The sequence below is a fragment of the Anser cygnoides genome, chromosome 9 (assembly GCF_040182565.1).
Source record: "Anser cygnoides isolate HZ-2024a breed goose chromosome 9, Taihu_goose_T2T_genome, whole genome shotgun sequence".
Lineage (NCBI taxonomy): Eukaryota > Metazoa > Chordata > Aves > Anseriformes > Anatidae > Anser > Anser cygnoides.
The window spans coordinates 3,195,004-3,215,324 of record NC_089881.1 but is presented as its reverse complement, the minus strand read 5'-3'; the positions used below and the strand labels follow the sequence as shown (position 1 = coordinate 3,215,324).

The 20,321-nt window shown below is 38.9% G+C and overlaps 1 protein-coding gene across 1 annotated transcript in view; it reads right to left on the bottom strand.

Annotated features, from left to right (window-relative positions):
• Positions 1-3,692: 3,692 nt before the first annotated feature.
• DNER (delta/notch like EGF repeat containing) overlaps positions 3,693-20,321 on the bottom strand; it is a 120,639-nt gene continuing 104,010 nt past the window's right edge. Inside the window, exons 9-13 of the mRNA XM_048063044.2 lie at positions 19,984-20,106; positions 17,829-17,942; positions 16,587-16,718; positions 11,513-11,759; positions 3,693-4,796 (exon numbers count right to left, since the gene is read on the bottom strand). Of these exons, the coding sequence (XP_047919001.2) occupies positions 4,685-4,796; positions 11,513-11,759; positions 16,587-16,718; positions 17,829-17,942; positions 19,984-20,106 (728 nt within the window). The 3' untranslated portion in view covers positions 3,693-4,684. The remainder of the gene's footprint in view (positions 4,797-11,512; positions 11,760-16,586; positions 16,719-17,828; positions 17,943-19,983; positions 20,107-20,321) is intronic.

Sequence of the window (20,321 nt, the reverse complement as noted above, 5' to 3'; positions counted from 1 at the left end):
GGGACTGGAGGCACCCGACGGGAGGCTGGGCTGGATTTGCTGTGCTGGAGGGGCACAGCTCTGCCTACTGCAGCATGCAGGTCTGCTCTGCCAGAGCTCAGAGGCTGCGGGCAAAATGGGAATGGAACCAGGGAAATTTTGGGTACAGAAGGATTTAGCCATGTGAAGGGGCAAAGTAGTTCCCTGTGGTCGTAACTCCAGCCACGCAAGTGAGGAGGACCTGTTTTATTCCTCTCAGCTACCCACACACATAATTACATTCAGACGTGCTGAATTTATTCCCCATCAGGTGTCTGTTGCTATAAAGGAGAAACTCTACATCCTGAGGAACGTCATATCTGCTCAGGTGCTTCTCAGCAAAGGCCTGCTGGAGGAACGCCAAGCCGTTTCCAGAAACGAAGCCGAGATCGGATGAAAACATCAGTGCTGCGACTGAAGTTTCACCTCGTGAGACTTCACCCTTCCCTGTCCTCCTTCAGGGCCAGGTCGGCCGGGTGGCTTTGGCGGGAGGCCTTCCCCAGCCCGGGCTGGCACAGTCGGGGACTACCTCGGGGAGGAGCCCTCCCAGCCCGACCCTCACTGGATCCATCCGCTGACAGGAGCACTTAAGCTGGGGACAAATGCGGCTCGCCCAGGCTTGCACCGGGCGCTCAGGCGGGGCCCCGGCCGGTCCAGCCCCCCGTCCTCACACTCCTATCCCTTCGCCAGCTTCCCCAGCACGTCAGGAGCCCGGGGCCGGCCGGGCCCCCTCCCGCGCTCGCCGCGGAGCTCACAGCAGCGCCTCTGCTGCCGCCTGCCCGACCCGGGCTGCCACTGCACGCCCGGCCCGGCCTCGCATCCGGGCCCCTCGGGCGGCGCGGCGGGGGGGGTGACGCGAGGGTGCTGCCACACAGCGGGTGCCGCCAGCCCAGGGGTACTGCTACCGCCCCCCTGGCGGGCCGCAGCCTGCCCCGCCGGGCAGCCCTGGCTCCTTACCAGCTGCGCACTGCCCTCCGTATCGGCTCTCGCTCTGGCTTGGAAGATGAAGTTTGTTAGAGCCCGTGGAAGATGGAGGTCCGGCCTCTTCCGAGCTACTGAAAACCGGTCCGTGAGGGACCAAGGGTTCTCCTCCAGCCATGGTCACCCAAGGGGCTGGCTGCACATCACCTCTGGAGACCACACGGGGAAAATTTGTGTGTTTTTAGTCAACGTGTTTTCTAGCTCTTGTGCTCAACTGTTCTCTTTCAGCCTTGCAGTTTACCCAACCATAAGAACAGGGACACTGTCTTCAACATTTTGGGTTGACTCCATCCAGAGTCTATGTAAATCATGACATTTTCCTGTTAGCGCACGTATCACAACTCTGAGCTCTAGCTGCAAGTTTCACACCACTCCAAGAGAGATCACAGAATCACAGAATTGCAGGAGTTGGAAGGGACGTCCAGAGATCATCGGGTCCAACCCCCCTGCCAAAGCAGGTTCCTTACAGCAGGTTGCCCAAGTAGGCATCCAGATGAGCCTTGAACATCTCCAGAGAAGGAGACTCCACAACCTCCCTGGGCAGCCTGTTCCAGTGCTCCGTCACCCTTACCATGAAGAAGTTCTTTCACATGTTGGTGTGGAGCTTCCTGTGATCTATTTTTTGGCCATTGCCCCTTGTCCTGTCCCCACAAACCACTGAAAAGAGGTTGGCCAAATCCCTCTGTCTCCCACACTTAAGGTATTTGTAAACATTAATATGATCCCCTCTCAGTCTTCTTTTCTCAAGGCTGAACAAACCCAGGTCGCTCAGCCTTTCAGGTCCTCATAGGGAAGCTGCTCCAAGCCCCATATCATCTTTGTGGCCCTCCACTGGACTCCTTCCAGGAGATCCCTGTCTTTTTTGTGCCAGGGAGACCAGAACTGGACACAGTACTCCAGATGCAAGATGAGTTGTCCGTGCTGCTGGGGAGGAATACTCAGGGATGTTCTCCTATTCCCAGAGGGAGAAGGAAGAAAAAGGGGCCAAACTCAGGGAGCACACAAGCGCTGAAGGTCAGTGACAAGCCCTGAGACTTGTCCCCAGCTACAGGAGATCTGTAGGCCATTAGCCCATTGCCAGGGGGAAGAGCACATAAAACCAGCCCTTTTCTGCATCTGGATGATTTGGGGGGGGGGGGGGGGGGGGGGTTGTGTGGTATAATAATAGCAGGTGGTATTTGCTATACAGCTATATTTGTTCTCTGTAGTTTAGAAAGAGGGTATGGAATAGCCGATGTCCTTTGTCACATTCACGTCTATCCCCAGAAAGACATGGTGTGACTTATAGGCTATAACCAACAAGTGCACTGATACATGTACAGAGCATGCATAACATGCCATCAGAGTTCAATAAAATAAATTGGAAGGAGGAAAAGTAACTTTCAAAGCACAATTCACAGGAACTACAGGATGATTTACAGAAGCTAGGGGCTCCAAGCTGACAGGAAAATAGCTCCTCACAAATTACTTATCTTTCAGGTCAGTCACTTGAGAGAAATACAGAATGGTCAAGAATCCCTACCAAGACATGATTTATATGCAGAAGGGCTACTGCTCATTGCAACATCTCTCTTGAAAATATGGACCATGAATATGTATGTTCCTTAGAACAACCAAGTTCCTTGTTTACATACTTTGCATAGTTTTGTAGTTCTTCTTCAAAGATAAATCATTTATTTTGCCACTAAAAGGACCAAAAACTCTGAAGAATGAGTATTTCTTTTCTACCTGATTAGCAAATCAATTATAACTCAAATGTATTTGCCTGTTCCACACAAGATATGAAAAATGGCATAGGGTATAGCTTCTGACAGTGTTATTCTGGCAGGAGTTCTTAAAGCATTTCTGGAAGTCACTTGGAAGCCACCATAATAAAAAGTTTTCATACCTGGAATAAAGAAAAAGAATGAAAAAAAAAACAAACTAGTGTGACAGCCATCAGATGCAAATACACAACCTTTGTTCAAACTGTGCCTGAAAAATGAAAGGGAGGCTTAAGTCTAGTTTCTTTAGGTCTCTTAGTATCAATTATTGTCTTATGCCAATATCACTGAAAGTCCATGGTAGCAGCTACAAGACGTCAGGGAAGGTATTCTGTATTTCAGAGGTGCATTTGGCATTTACATAATTCAGACACAGTGTGCTGTTACTAACCTGTGTGCTGTTTCAACCATCCAGCCATTCACAACAGTAAGAGACTACTTTGAGCAGTGCTTCTTTATAACAGGGAGCAGTTTTACTAAGTCATTTACTACAGGCTTTACTCCCAGGTTTACTACCATCTCCACCCCAAAATGAGCATTAGAGTTTTAGAGCTAACCAGAATAGAACTTTTCATTGCAGGTCATCCTAAACTAATGAGGGATTTGAACCCGAGCTTTCTCCTCCTTGACCCAATTCCTTAAACCTAAAATCAGGGAAACCTCATCACTCACCTGCCTTTATCTTGTACTGAAAGCTTAAACAGATACTTCAACATATCACACAGTTCTCCATTTCTGCCATTCTCCAAGCTAACTTTTGCTAAAATAACTTACCTTGTAAACAAAGTACTTTTTTTGGTTTTGTTTTTCAGGTTAACAGCTGGAATATCTTCTTAGGCATTACTTATAGCACATACGTGAATGTCTTTTCAAATTTATAGACAACATTGCATTTTCAAATTAAGAAAAACAAAAGAAACAGCTCCAATCTTCACTTGATAACATTTATTTGATATTTTCTGAAATAAGCAAGAATTTTAAGAAGCCCATAAGCAATCAAATACAGCCACAAAAAATAAAATTAAAAACAAAAAAAAACCATACTGATCCTAAATTAGAAGCACTGTGAGAAATACACAATATTTCATGAAACAATATTGTACATCAACAACCTTAGGAAACGAACAACTCAAACCATATGCTTAGTTTACTCACAATATAAAAAACTTTAACTTTTAAAGAAAAATATAGATTCAGTCCAATTGTAGGATCTAATCCCATGCCCACTGAAGTCAATGGAAATGTTCTCATTGATTTCAATGCTTAAAGGATCATGCCCTTATTTTGCCTCAGGAGGCACTTTAATTATTATACAAGGCCTAGCCTGAATACTATTACAAAAATGTCAAACATCAACTCAAGAATATGTTCCAGCAACTTTCAGGAAATAATGGAGAAATAGGTTGTCTATCCATGCATGGAATAAGGCAAAAGCTAATTCATTCAGATTAGGAATAATAATTTTTACTAGTTTCTTTTTCACAACACAAACATTTTAGACTTTTTTAATTAATGGATATATTATATATCATATTATGCTTCACATTTTTCCTACCTCTACTTAGAAAGCTGGCACTGACATGTCATAAAGAATTCCTCATTAATTATTGTTTTCTGTTCTGTAACAACCACAAGAAACTCATCTGGGTTTAGTAATAGTGTCTACCAAGAAAAAAGCACACACTATCGTAAGCTTATAGTTTATAGAGCTCAAGGTACATTAAAATGTAATTCATCAAGTTCACAAATTCTGTTTTAAAATATTTTTCCAAACTAAAAGCTGCAGAAAATTGGTTCTTAAATATTCTACAGAAAATTTTGAAGCATCTAATGTTTTTAAATTACTTATGCTTTCTTAAAAATATTTAAATTAGGTTAGTAGCCCATCCTTTTGAAAAATAATGCAAAAAAGATACACTAGGTTACAAATCTTTTGTCTTAATCAGTGTAACCAAAGGTTTGTCATCTGGGCTGTAATCTTCATAAGCAATGGGGGTTGCATCATACATTGCAGGTCGAGATTTCTTGCCAAACCTGGAAACAAAAGAAAGCTTGTGGTGACAAACAGAAGTATGAACAAGTTAATGGCAACAACCCACTGAGTGATGGTATGCTGTGAGAAACAAACCCAGAGAGCCTAGGTAAATTCTAAATTGTATTGCAACATTCTGGAAGTACAGATATTTAAATATCTGAACTGGAATTTCGAAAATATATGCATCAGATTAATAATAACAACACAATAAACAGATTGCATATCAAAGGAATTCTGCAGGAATTCAGCTCCTGAATTCAGCAGTACCAGAATCTGGGAAGACTGTGGAAGGCAAGAGTAAAACTGATACAATTTCGACAAGGCCAGAATTTTATTTTAGAGCCCACTCTAACAACCAACATTGAGGTCAGGTCATATATATTTAAAAAAAAAAAAAAAGCAAATATCAGACAACCATATCACATTTGCATTTGGAAATGCAACAGCTGTGCAGTGAATTGAGTTGCAAACTGTAGACAAAGGATTAAAAAAAAATAATTTGAAGACTTTGCTCACCTGACATCCACTTGAGAAGCAAGTTGAAATTATCAACATTCAGCATGCTATTTGCAACACCGACAAAATTAATGGCAGTTAGGTTATTGCAATGCCACATAAACCTACCAGTCTTGCAAAGGCATCATAAGCAACAGAGTACAGAGATTTCCTGTGGCTGTATCATTGTGGTCCCAGTGCCGGCACGTCCAAAACTCCTCTAGGTGCCTTTGCACTGCATAGACGATCTGTCACGCATCTTATCATTTATTAAGATACAGTGCCAAAATGCAACTTGAATGCAGAAACATGACTTACGTGTTAAAAATGACTACAATTACAGGAATTATAAATAATGAAAAGGATTATATAAAAATGAGGCAAAAGAGTGCCAAAACCTGCCTTCCCTATGGACCTGATGCAGAGAAAAAAATATTAACATAGAAACAGAAAGACTTATTTGTATAGTGATCCAAACAAAGGATTCTTTTTATTCCCTTCCTATGTGCCATGTTAACTCTGTGTTAATTTAATTTGTGCGCATTTGAAGGTGAGGTTCAGAAAATTCAGACTTTGAGGATAATATTTATATGAAAACAAACTTAACTTGATTTTCTTCCAAGATTTTCTTGCAACTTCCTGACCACTCCAATTTAATTCTTGGCTATTTAAAATGATCTAGAATTGTTGATAAAACTAAAATTGCTGGAAGTATTATGATCTATCTGTTGGTAATCTCATTTTTCTAAGTATTTCAGCTGTCAATAACGCCACACTAGATAACATTTCTGTGCAGGAATGTCTGCTTTCTTCTAGTTTACTTTAGTATAGACAGGCCATGTTCCCTCATCAGCTTCATAATAGATAAATCTGTTTTTCTATATATGGGATAAAATTCCAAGAATCAAATCAAGGAATCAAGTTATGGCATCTTACCAATCAAAGGCAGCAGTGAATTCTGAATTTCTCCGTGATTCTCAAGGGTTTAAAGGAAACAGAGCTTCTTCACAGACACAAATGATGATGAAAATTCTCCAGGGATTTAAGTAAAATTTTGCCCTTTTGACAGGTACAGAGAACACATGGCTTGTTGCACATGGTGAAACAGTACAAAATCTGTTCTCTTGTGTAGGTCAGAGTTGACATGTGCCCCTAATTAGAAAACACCGAGGAAAGACCACAACATATGCTAGTTGTTTGTGGCCTGGCTGAGCCATCTAACTGGTAGACCACATTGCTTTGATCAGGCTGTTCAGAAGCCAGTCCCAGCTTGTAACACTAAACAGAGTTAACACAAAACTTGGAGGTGTCAAAGCAAAATTGCTAAATGGGATGTCCTAGCTCAATGGGTGCGTATCTAGTAGCATCACACAAGGATCTGATGCTGTTGTACAGTTTAATTGATGACAAAAACATAAAACAATTGCCAATACAATCTGTAAAAACAATGATTAAAGGGGTAATAAATAGTGAAAAGATGCAGTTTCCTGCTACAAACTGCACCAGATCAATTAATAGACTGCTTACAAAAAAAAAACAAACAAAAAAAAACACATACTAATAAATGAAAAAGACAAGTATGACCAAACACAAGATTATTCATCTATGAACAAAGATTGTACACCAGATGGCTAAACCTCAGTCCTGAGATGCACGCATACTGAAAGAAGACGGGAGGGACATGATGGATAATCATTTTAACATTAGCTTTACCAGGATACTGCATCTGAAGAACAATTTTGAGTTTGGATCTATAAACAGAGCATATCAGGAGGACTGGGAAAGTTCTATGGCCTCTACATTTAGCATTGACATGACTATTCATGAGCAATGGTACTGTTCCAATGTATGTATCAGAGATAATTCCTAGGGGCATAGAGAGCATGGAATTTGGAAAATGCACTTGGTAATGAAACACTGAGTATAATCAACCTGTGTAACTCGCCTAAGAGACTGAGGGTTCTCTGACAACTTTGGGGACATCCTACTCAACGCAGGAATTCTTCCTGGCACAGGCTGCTCCATGTTTGTCTGTCTGCAAATTCTACTCCAAGCATGGCACAGGGTTGCCTCTCCACTTCTTAGAAGGGTGTTTCAAAAGATGGCTAAGCATAGAGAGTCGTTAACCTCTCCAATTCCATTCAAGTAGAACTTTGAGAAAATTTATGGCCAAGCCTTAAGGAAATGATAACCTCCAACTTCTGTGAGATAGGCTGGAGCTTGGAGTGGTCCCAAAAGCAGAAGAAAGAAACCACACATTGCGACTGTGCTCAAAAACAGCAATTCATATAAGGAGTCCACAAATAAGTTTAAACAAGAGAAGAAAAAGAGAGAGATCAGAAGAAAAAAATCCATACCTACAGGAGGAAGAGATTATTCTTCTCTCCACAGGAGGAGAATAATGAGAAAATAATTTCCTCTGCATTATTCACTGAAAAAAAAAAAAAAAGTGCACAAGTGGTATTGTGCATTCCTTAATATAACTGAACTGTAATCCTAGAGTTTCCACAAAGCTGAGATGCTGCTAGAGGGTAAAAAAAGAGAATATACTGAAGCTCATCAGATTGAGGAAGCCTTGGATGTTGCAGTCTGACACAGCAGACTCAAACACAGGAGCGTGTTCACTGCATGGAACATGCACAGGACGTGTGGTGGGGAGAAGCTTACCCCGCTGTGACAAGATGACTTAATCAGAGCCTGATGAACCAGACTCTCCAGCCCACACATAGACAGAACAAGCGTCAGCATGTGGAAGTCAGAATTAAGCAAACTACACTGCAAGAAGTGCTTGGAATCTAATGCTAATGATATCAAAACACAAGAAAAATTTCCAGTAGGTCCATCTCTGCGACTGGATATCTTATGAAATCAGTATGGATGCTTTTCTAAAGTGAATGATCCAGTTTCAACAGCAGTTTCTGGTTCCTATCTAGTGAAGTCTTACATCTGCATTAGCAAGTGGTCAATTATTTCAAAACAACATTCTCTTCTGGCCTTAAAATTTATAAGCTTTAAAGATAAAATGAATATAACTACAGTATTTATTTACTCTCTGCATAATGAATAGTAAAGACAGTTGTGCTTCAGTTTGTTAGAATACTGTCTAGTTCTATCTGCTAATCCTTAGAACATTCACTAAAAGTAGACATTTATTAGTAACTATCCTTGATCACGTTCATTTTTGCTTACAGCAAGCACCTTGATTAGCAGAGATCAAATTATAAAAAGTGATCAGGATAAAGATCTGCTGAGAAACCTGAACAAGTGATCTTAAAATAATTTACTGAATATGCAACAGGCATCCACACTCCCTGGATGCCTACTGACATCAACAGAAATCTTACATTTAAAGGAAATAATCTACTCACTTTTCTCAAGACCTACATTTTCCAAAATTACTAATAACTTTTGGTATCTAACTGAGAAAGGGGGGTGATTTTCAGAAAATGCTGAGAACCTATTATTTGAAAGTCAGGTCTCTTAAATATGGTAACTGAAAATTCAGACTTGGGTATTCTTAGTATGCAGATTTGTAGTTTTATGCAAAAATAACTATAAAAGTCGTGCATCTTTTCCTGGATTGAAATGACCAAAACAGTATTTTATATGTTCCTGAAGCCAAAATGAACACAATAATCTTCACACTAAATCTCTTTGAATTACCTGACTTGGCAGCTCTATCTTGGCTTTTTATACTGCATCCATTTTCTGAGAGTCAGAGAATTATTATTTGGAATGAAAACATTTCTTTTCATTTGCATTACGTAGAAACGCCTTTCCCAAGATATGGAAAGCCTTTACTGACAGGTTCCAATAACATGATTTTTAACCGCATAATATAGATCTGAACAATCATCATGAATGCATCCCACTTTAAAGACTTCTTTGGAAGTTATTTAACCCTTATGCAAACTTATTTTTTTCTAAACTTCTGCCCTTTGTTATAAGTGGCAATTTAGTCAGAGTAATCCAGAGAGTAGTGAAAAGACCTGACCTTGCCCAATTTCTTTTTGAAAGGTTTCATACAGGAAAACGTTTTACCATTTCCATTACCTGCCAGCAAAACTCTAAAAAGCAGGGAGAATTCAGATCCAAAAGATCCTGTCTTGCTGGTATTCCTTCCCTTGGTGCCCTTGGATAGAGAGCTGCCAGATTTGCTTTGAGAAGTAATTAAGAAAACTCAGGTGTCTCGCACTGTTCCTCAGGAGACCATTCCCAGTCTTTGGGAAGCGCAAAGTACCACTTCAGTGAGTAGAAACTGAACAGGAATGACACATTCCTCTCTGCTGCAGTCGTAAGAGAGGTGTTTGATTTGAAAGATTAACAATATCATTTTGCACCTTGCTCTCCACCCTTGGAGACGAGCAGTACATAACAGTAGACGTGCACAAGGCCAAATAATAAAAAGCTATAAAGCTTTTTTATGGGCCATAAAGCAACTTCCTCCTCTTCCAATGCACCACTGAAAGAAAAACCACTTCTCAGGATGTGTATGGTGTGGAGATGCTGAGTAGAAGAGATGTAAGGCAGAGTGGCAAAGGAGACGTCAAGGGAAGAGTTGAAAGAACACTCATATTATTTAGATTGTTATGTTAAATAAACTATACACAACTGTCTTTTTAAAACATTTACTGGCTGACGTGTTGACAATGAACAAATGTTTTAGTGTAAATCTAGTTGGAACAGTTTAAAGAGCTACTGCCCAAAGCTGTGATGTGATTAACTGAGCCTGTGGGAATTCCTCATCTATTTCAGATAACTTAGAAAACTTCAGTGCGGGTACAAATTAACCTACTTAATTTGCACTGAAACAGAAATAGAGCATTCAGAAAATGAATTACCAGCAATCACCAACCAACGTGCACACATTTCTCCAAGTCACTGCACAGGAACGTGTCTCCCTCCATTCTTTTAAAAGCATTTTAATGGTAACATATATGAATGCTTTTGTTGGAATTCAAAGTGATCTTGACAAATTGAAGAAATGGGAAAAAGAAACAAGAAAAATGAAAGATCTACCCTATTAAGAGAGATGTCAGAAAAAATAACGCTGGCTAGGAAGCAACATGGCAGAAAGGATCTTGGGGGTGAGGAAGGGGTCTAACAGGTCACAAAATTAAAACATCCCTAGTGTAATGCTAATTAAAAAAAAAAAAGTTTCATTTTCAAATGTATGAACAGTAATGACGTAATTAAGATACAGGAGGTGATTGCTTAGTTTGTTTGGCACAGGTAAAGCTTCAGCTGGAGAACTATTTCCAGTTTTGGGGACGATCCTTCAAAAAAGAAAAGACAATCCAGAACATGTGACAGAGAACCAGTAAAGAAGCTGGCATGATCCAGGAGGAGATACTGAAAGAATAGGTTAGCTTAGTCTGTGAATTAAAAAAGTAGTTTTGCTTTGTTTAGAGGGAAAGGGATGAATGGAAGGAGGGAGACCTGATTTACATGATTACCAGAAAAAGAATGGTGATAAATTATTGTCCATGACAACCCGAAGAGCAGTAAGAAAGAAGTGGCCTAATTCATAGCAAAGAAAATCTAGGTTGGATTTTAGGAAAGCCCTTTTTAACTCTAGAAACCTCCAAAGGACTTGAATAAAGAAAATTATTGGCATGGAGCTAGATATAATTAATGCTACATCAGTACAATAGCTTGCACTGCAGCTGTTGAATCCATTCCAGCCCTACTTTTGTATTATTCTGACACCCAATGCCCTGGCTTGCCAGTGCTCCATTAAAATTAAATGTCAAGAGATTACAATCTCTAGAAAAGCAAGTAAGAAAGATCCTCATCTGGAGGCAAACAGGGGCACAAAAAGTCAGTGATTTGAAAAGAGTCTAACTGAATAGTCTGGTAAATTAGTCATAAAATCAACAAGTGGCTTTGCTGTCTAATCAAATTATTTGTGTGCATCTGTTAAAGAGTGTTTACATCCCCAAAAAATCCTACAGGCTAGGAACTGCATCTGTCTCTCATCACCAGTCACACCAAATAAGCTCAGAATAACTCCCACTGTCTTCAAGGAGTTGTGCTGGATTATCATACTTGAGCTGAAAACAGAATAGGGATCAAAAAGAACAAGGAGCAATGCCTGTGATCCTGTCTTTTCACAACAAAGCAGCCCATTCTCTGCCAGCAGTGGTTAGCTGCAGCACACATGGACTGAAATTACGTATCATAACAGATTTTTGTTAAAGTTACCATCCCCAGAACAAACCTGGCATGTCGGATAGAAGCAATTGCATTACTGAATTCACTGTCGATGCTTCTGCAGTTGTAAAATTCTTCATAGGCTGGCCTGGAAGAGCCTTGGTATTCAATGCGGCTGATGCGACATATTCCCACAATCAGAATGATCAGCATCAGGACAAACGCTACGCAAAGAGCCCCAATGATGATGTAGAGGGAGTGACGAGGCATATTTGTTAGACTCTCTGCCATATGCCCAGACTTCCACTGCAGATCTGCCAATGAGAAATAAAAGGTATAATTAGTATTTTGTAGTATTAAATAGTATTTTATAGTATTAAATAATATTTTATACCCTTCCTGCTGAATAGAATTATTTTATTATATTGACTTTCCATATTTTTGTGCAGGCTTTTGAAGCCAGAAATATGTAATATGACAATATTACCAGAAGCCAGAAATATGATAATACAGGTCTAGGAGTTCCCTCCTACGTGTAGGCATGATGCTTTGCTCAAGAAACCTATTACATTTTGCACTAACATCTTCCAACTTCATTCTGCCAAAGACCTTATGTTTGGGATTCACTCTTTGAATGATGTGTGGTAAGACTTGGAAGATTTTGGTTTTGGAACACATTTGGACATCAACACGTTTGGGTCCTTGCAAGTAAAACTGTTGTGCTCAAGAAAAACTGTGCCTCTTTCATTCTTCTTGTAAGGTGTATAGTGCTCTGGAAAGCTCCAGAAGGCAGGTACGCATTAGAGAATCATCTATAGGGAACCATCATTTCAAGGGCAAAAAGGGCATTTCATAATACTGAGCCCACTAGAGTCTTCTCTCGAGCATAATTTCCCTGAGAGGTCTCAAAGCAGACCTTAAAGTAATGCTAGTGTAGAAGAGGCTTCTTGCATTTAAATATTCCAAACTTTTTTTTTTTTTTTTTTTACAAATATTCTTGATATTCAAACTATCATCTATCAATGCCAGACTAGAAAAAAAAAATCCTCAGAGTAAGGTAGGGAGAAAGCCTGAAAGTTTGACATGTGGGATTCATCTGGGCAGAGTTTGAAGAAATGGCTGCTTTTTGTTTACAATAGTAAAGGGCTGTCCTGATGCACCCCTGCACTTGGACTTGCTTAGACTTTTTGTTCGCAAATGTGAGCTGAGTTTACAGGACCCCTTGTTTGTGTTATCTTTCTCAGAGATCAGTGAAGTTTTGATCAGCTTGAATCATTCAGGGATTTAATGTTTCTGAAGTGCTATTACTGCGATTTGCTCAGTCAGGCTCTGAGGAGTGAATGCAGCTGTGCAGTTTGGGATGGGTTTCTATTTTTGTTCTGCAGCACATTCGTCACACATGGTGGTTTCTGTCAGGTTGTCAGACTAAGCCAAATCAGATCTAATGTGAGCAGATATATGGGAAGACGGTTCTGGTTTAGACTCTGTGTCTTCCATCTCTGGATGATAAGTATGAGAGATATTTCCTCCTTTCTTCTCCAGCAGATAAAAATACAAAGATTAACAGCTCATACTCCAGAGATTAGAAAGGACACATGACAGCTCAAAATTACTGTATTCTCAGTTGTCATAGTAATATTAATAAAATTAATTAAGAATTAGATTTCAATGAGCACCATACAGGTCTGCACTACAAATACTTTTTAATATTAGTATTCAAGCAACCACATGGCTTGGCTTACCTTGGTAACCACATTAATAATTAAGAAGTGGCAAAGGTTATGATATTAAGAAGTAACCAGCAGGGATTAGGGAATTCATTCATGAGAGATGTTTTGTAGCATTTTTACACTGAATGCTCCATCAACTTTTTAGGCAAATACAGTTCATCTTGAGAAGAAAAATCTACTCTTTATAATTAAGATAAATTTAATCCTAATTGATCAGTATTGCTAACACTGGTAAGAACAATAAGATGATATAATAAATATCACAGTTCACCTAGGCACATTACATTTCACTTGACTGTTTTTTTGTATATACAGCACTTGAAAATAAAAGAGTACAGTTTGACAAAAAGATAACCCTGAAATCCTGCTAGGGTAGTCACTTCAAGCCCATAAAACAGACAGCTAGTGGAAAAAATTGGGAACTACTAACAGCAATTACAGAGTTTTTCCAGGAAAAAAAAAAAAAAAAGTACATCAGTACATCAGTCTCTTTCATGCTTCATGGCTAGTAACAGAAAATCACCTAAGATAAAATGTGATCCACCCAGTCAAATGACTCCTGCAGCCCTGACTGTTCCCCTTTTCAGCAGCCTGAAGCCTGGCTTTATCCTGTCTTTCTCCAGCATTCAGAGGGATGGTCCAGTGAGGAAGCCAGTGCACAGGGTTTAAATTTAATTTCCAATACAATATTAACCATTATGCACAAAATGCTGAAGCAATATGATAAATATTTCAAGGGGCTATGGAGAGACTAACAGAAGCAGAAATACCAAAAGATTCAATCTTTAGAGGTGGACAGGAATCCAGTGCACCACTGACTGAACTCCAGTGAGTCCAGATGTACTGCACCAGATTAGAAAAGAGCTGGACATGGCCTTTCTATTTCTGGACATGATCAGGATTGGGTTCAGAAAAGCTGGATAACTCAGTGCAGGAGAGAACCAGCACAAAGAACTTCCTGGGGATACACAGTTCTGTAGAAAAATCTGCAGATCAAAATGCTTTCAAATCCTTCTGCAAAGTGATTTCTTCAAAACTCAGTCCCTGTCTATTTGCATAATCCTTTATGTACCTGTTAAAATCCAGGCGGTTTAGGAAAGCTTCCACAGCTTTGGGTATAAGCCACTGCATTGATTAGAGAGGCTGCATGTCCATACTTAGATCTGACTGTTGTGAAGCATCACAGGGCTCCATAACAACACAGCACTTTACTTTGATGCTGTTTCAAAGTAACTAATAGCAAGGGAATGTGTGACATTTGCTGATGTTATGCTTATTGAAGAAACTTTTGGTAACCCTCAAATTTTAAATTTAATTGTCCTTCAAAATATATCTCTGCATGACTATGCAAAGATTTTTTTTCCTGTTTTCACTCCTTAAAGGCTAATCCAAACCAGAAATTTTAGATTGCATTTTTAATATCTGCTACGTTATTATTATTACATATGTACACTCTAGTAGCTGTCCTGATTTGTTTGAAAAAAACAATTTTAACCTCTTCAATTGAGAGCAATTGCCATGAAAAATACTATATGATTTTTTTCTCCAGATATTGAGATGGAAATAAAAGGTCCAGTATTTCTGGTTGAGAATCAGACTTGCAGTATTATCAATGCCAGTTAACTTAGCTAATTCTCTGCCTCCTGATACTGCAGTCACAGGATAAAAGAAAAATCAGCTAGTGAAAGGCTTAAAACAGCAACAACTATGTGCTATTGCTCCTTCCCATCATTTAAACTTACATAGTTTATACGTGTGTAATGAGCAGAAACACCAGGTTCCTGAGCAGCAGACAAGGCCACTGCGATTCAAGTATAAGCAGATGCTATGTGTAGAGAAATTTGCACTAAGCAGAGACATCTTCCTCAAGAGAATGAAATTTCAAGCATAGTTTTATCCACTCTCCCTCCGGCCAACTTACTAATGGGGTCAGAAAGGAATTGGTGTTGACTACTCACAGATGTAAGCCTGAACCTCACCTGCCTTACATAGTGCTTAGGGGCATGCATCCCTTACAGGGGCAAGCAGGAGTAGTTGAGCAGCTGGGCAATAGAAAAGGTTCCTTCCACCTTCTGCTTCACCCATCTTCTCATGCGTTTACACCAGGTATATGTGGTGCAAAGAGCCAAACTTAGTGACTGTAGGGCAATAGAATAGAATAGAAATAAACTTAAAAAGCAGTTGATATGTTTAAGAAATGTGTAAGTAAAGAGAGAATTTTCGTATCCTCCTTGTGGAAGTGAGATAAGGAAAACATTTTTTATTCCATCCTTTATGTAGGCATTTTCTCATGAGTGCACAATAGGAGTTTTCTGAGTCCTGAGTCCCTTCTGTTTATTTTTTTTTAATATGTGGCATATCCCTGCAACATTAGCTGTGCTAACAGGTGTAAATCCCCTCACAGAAATGTGTGTATCTGTGTAATATCTCGAGGGGATCCATGAGCGCAGTATCTGAGCACTGAAGCAGTTAAATACATGGCTAAACTCTCTAATAAGACATCTGAAGCCCAAGAACAAGTCATCAGTGAAATCCAAAGCAGCTCTCAAAGCAGCAGAAATAATGAAGTCTAATTTCTGTTTTAAATCTTCCACAATTAGACTTTAGTGTGAGTTTACACTAAAGCTTTTTCCATGCTAAGAAGGATTACACTGGAGCTGTTACTAGACCCAACCCCAGAACCTCTGTAAGTCTTACTAAATGTTAGGAAATACTTCATTCTGGAGACCTTTACCTTTCTAACAAACCTAGTGGAAATTGGCTTAAAGTTAGAAAAATTCATCCTGAAAAAGATAGTGACAGCATGCATACATCGGTCAGCAGAATTACACAGGATTTGTTTCCTTAGGTAAGCAAGTTCAAAGCAGTTTTTCAGAAACATTGCTGGAACTGCAGGTGCTCAGAAGTTGGTACCAGTCTGTTAGCACCTTGCTTATGGCTCTATGGAAGTATCCTTTACACAAGGCGAGTATGAAAACAAGCTCTGAATACATGCAATTAAAAGGCAAACTGCTTAGTGCCCAACTGTGAGACAGCATCTTTGACAATCTGGTCCAGCACCTCAACCAAGCAGGGTGCCCAGAAACAGAATTTTCTATCTTCCATAGACACTTTTGAACAATTACAGTCTCACCTTCATCCAAATCAACCTTATGCTTCATCCCTATCATCCAAATCTGGTTCAGCATTTTCCTCTAAAACATTTAACAGAATTTTGATGATTTACAGATGATTTAGAGTGCAGCAGACAGATATTTAGAGACAAGTGTAAATTTCTGTAACGTCTATATCACTTTTAGAAGTTTTTAGGACAACTAACTACATAGCTATATATATATAAAACTTTTGTAAAGTTTTTACAAACTTTATATATAATTTTAAAAAGTTCTATAAAGTTTTTACAAAACTTACGTATTTCGCAGTTTGCACCAACCCATCCATGTGGACAATGGCAGGTGTAACCACTGGGCTGATCTATGCAAGTTCCAGCATGATGACAGGGGTTGCTGTCACAGTCATTAATATCAATTTCACATTCTTCACCTTATATCATGGAGAAAAAGAAAAAAAATCTATATAGCGGCTGTATATCAGGTATGACATCAATGTAATTTGATTTTTCTCTAACTGCATAACACCTTGTAGCTCAATAGCATCTTTATTCTCAGAACATCAAAAGTATTCCATAATGTTTCAAGAAGTCAGTCTCAAAGAATCCCTAAAAAGGAAATATCCTCATTCAAACAGGTGAAAACAAAGCCTGAGGGCTAAGTGACTTGACTGACCTCACTTAGATTATCTGTCTCCCCTTTCTTTAAATATGAGTTCCTTCCAAAGCAAATGTGATATAACAATTTGCTATATATATATATATATATATATATATATCCTGAACTACTAGAGTAATTATAATATAGGTAATCAGTGCCTCTGAGAAACAGCCATTGTGCAAGAGAAAGCTAAGTCTTTTTTTTTTTTTTTAATGGCCTTTAACAAGCACAGAAGAGAGAGCACCATTTGATCTACAAAAAGGCTGTGAATAGGTTCATCTATTCCTATGACTCGCCTATTACCTTATATGACTAACAGAACATCAGGTTGCAAATTATTTTGACAGCAGATATTTGGATTACACCAATCATGTCAATTTAAATACAAGGCCAAAGGATTAAACGGGCTGCTTACCATTACTCTGAAAGTGCAAATTGATTTGTAACAAGCACTTTAGGGCTTTTAGCAATTGCATATTCAGGTAACAGAATGACTTGTTTCTTCAGCTCACAGGAACTAATAGGTCAAGGTTAAAACATCCTCCAATTTCAACAGTGTCCAATTAGTACAGCAGCTTACCTGAAATTCTTCAAAACGTTATTTTTAAAATGCAATCTAGTCTCAAGCAGAAATGTCAGAAGGCATATTAAATAGCTCTTAGCCTAGTGAATTCTCTTTAGCCATAGATTTTTTTTTTTCTGCAAAATTTTTAAAGTTCAAAGCAGTTGCAAGTAATATCAATAACTTTTCATTCTCACTAGACTGATTACAATTCACCGATGTCCAAACTAATTTGTTTCCTTAAAGAGATGCTGTCTTATATGGTATTTGTCTTGGACACTGCAAACACTGACATCCTGTGTAATATACAAATTAACTTGCCTGCATATCCAGGTGCACAAATACACGTAGCATTCAGTCCTTCACTGTCGCAAGTGCCGCCATTCTGACAGTTGATGTTAATACAAGGGTCTTTGTATAATTCACAGTGCCTTCCTGAAAGGGAAAAATTAGTAACTGCTGTTAACTTTACCCACGCTGACAGTCTGAAGTTAGAACAGGTGATAACTTCATCTGGATGAGCACAACAATGTCCAGCTATCAAGCCTACCATAAAACCAAAGCCTTGTATTTTATGCTGGCTAAACTTTTAACGCACGTGCTTCCCTTCTGACCCACCAAGGGAGGTAGGGAAGTTTCTGCTACCAAGAACTGCTGGAGTTTCTGTGAAAAAGCAATGGTACAATAAAGCATAATCTGATCAGCTACGTAAAATTCCTCAATATTATACATATCGTATAATACATTATTCATTATTTATTATGTTTGTTTTTATATTATATGTTATATATACGATATTATTCCTCAATATATTATTTAAACAATAATCATCTTCAGTAGTAATGTGATGTAAGAATTTCTTTAATAGGCATTCTGATGCCTCTGAGTGACTTTTGCAGGACACTGAGGAGTACGGCTAAGTCAATAAGAGAAGACATTAATTTATTCAAATGTATACCTATAAGTAAACACCTGAGTTAGTCAGCTTCTTGCCACTACTCCTGCAGCACAGCAGCAGAAGCCAGCATAGCCAGAAGCCCACCCATGCATGCTGGCCTATGCTGCAGTCCAGAGCAGTGCTAACAGCCTGGAGCCCACACAGGGGAAGGCAGGGGGGTGTGGAGGCAGCATTGGGGACTGCAGACAGGGGCAGGTGTTAGTGAAATTGAAGCCCACATAATATCTTGAGCTGGTTACCTCTGCTCCATTCATTAGTGTCACTGAATACCTTAAGTATGGAATGAAGGAAGCTCAGTTATCAGGAAAAACTGTTCAGAGGACCAGGTCCCCTGCTCTCATTTGAAGCACAATGTGCTGAAAACAGTGCTCTCACTTGCATGTACACGATGGCTGAAAACAGAACATGAAGTCATAACATTACGGTTAAGTGCTCTTTAAACTGTCATGAAAAGCTGAGGGTCATTTCCTCACTAAGCCTCTGAAATGATGAATTCTTTATTGTCCAAGAAAAGTGCAATCACCAGCATGAAAAGAAGCTGTGAGTGAGTGTTACTTATCAACACAGATAAGGATTGATACTCTTAACGAGAGAAATGCTGGGTTAATGTTCCACAGAACATAGTCATCCAATGTAAAATAAATTTATTTTTAATAGCAATAATATATAAATTCAAAAATTTCTCACAGTATGATTCAAAACAGAATACACAAAACAAAGTAGCATTTTAGCCCTCCATAAAGGGATATATCGCAGAGATCCAATAAGTGCTATGCTGTCTAAAACTGAAATCTATTTCAAGATAAAAAAAAAAAAATTCTACAGCCGAACACATACTTTTCTGCTGTATTTGATAAATTACTTATGAAAAACTGAAGACAGATTCCATTCAAATATATCCAGGACTACATGTGGTTAACAGGAGAAATCACAGAACTACTGCTGTCTCTGGGCTTTACAGTCTTCTAAGTGAACAACCAGAATAAAAACTTTCATTTTTTCTCCTTTCTGCTGATCTGTTTCAAATACTGATATTTTAGTACTGTGCTTTTATCTCCCTTCACTAGGAAAATACAAATAAGATTTAGAAAGACCTCCTTATAATGTCTCCCAAGAATAGCTGATGAAAAAATTTATTTAACAGTTATGATGTCTTTTAGAAACATACCACTTTCTAACATGTCTTAAAAACAGCTTAAAATAAATAAATAGATAAATAAATAAATAAAAGAAGGGGAAGGGGAAGAGAAGTAATACCTAAGAAGAACAGACAAACTATTTGTCCCCATTACAAGGGCGTACATTTGTCACATGATTAACTACACAGGTCAGCAACATCTGAATGACTCACTTGAATAAAGACTATGGGATCAGGATCTACGTTAGAGTTTGTTTCTGTTAATTTCACATGTGGGTTTTCTTTCTGCTCAATGGAGGATATTTTATATCTGTTTGTAGCAGAACCTATTATAAGAAACACAGAACAATTCAAAGAACAAGAAGCAAAAACCATTTTACCTTCATATTCAGCAAGACACGCACACTCGTAGCTATTGACGAGGTCTCTGCAGGTGGCTCCATTCTGGCAGGGTGCAGAAAGGCATTCATTATATTCCTCTTCACAGTAAAGGCCATGGTAACCTAAATCATGTGAAGAGGAAATAAAACTATCTATGAAACACTTCCCAGTAAAAATTAACAACTAAGTCTCTACAGATTGCAAGCAGACGTGTTAATTGAAATATACTGTACAGACAGATGCATGTTAAGACATTGATTTTAAGGGCAATTGATTTTTAATTTTGATTTAAAAAAAAAAAAAAAAAAAAAACAGGAAGCACAATTTTCTGAGAGAT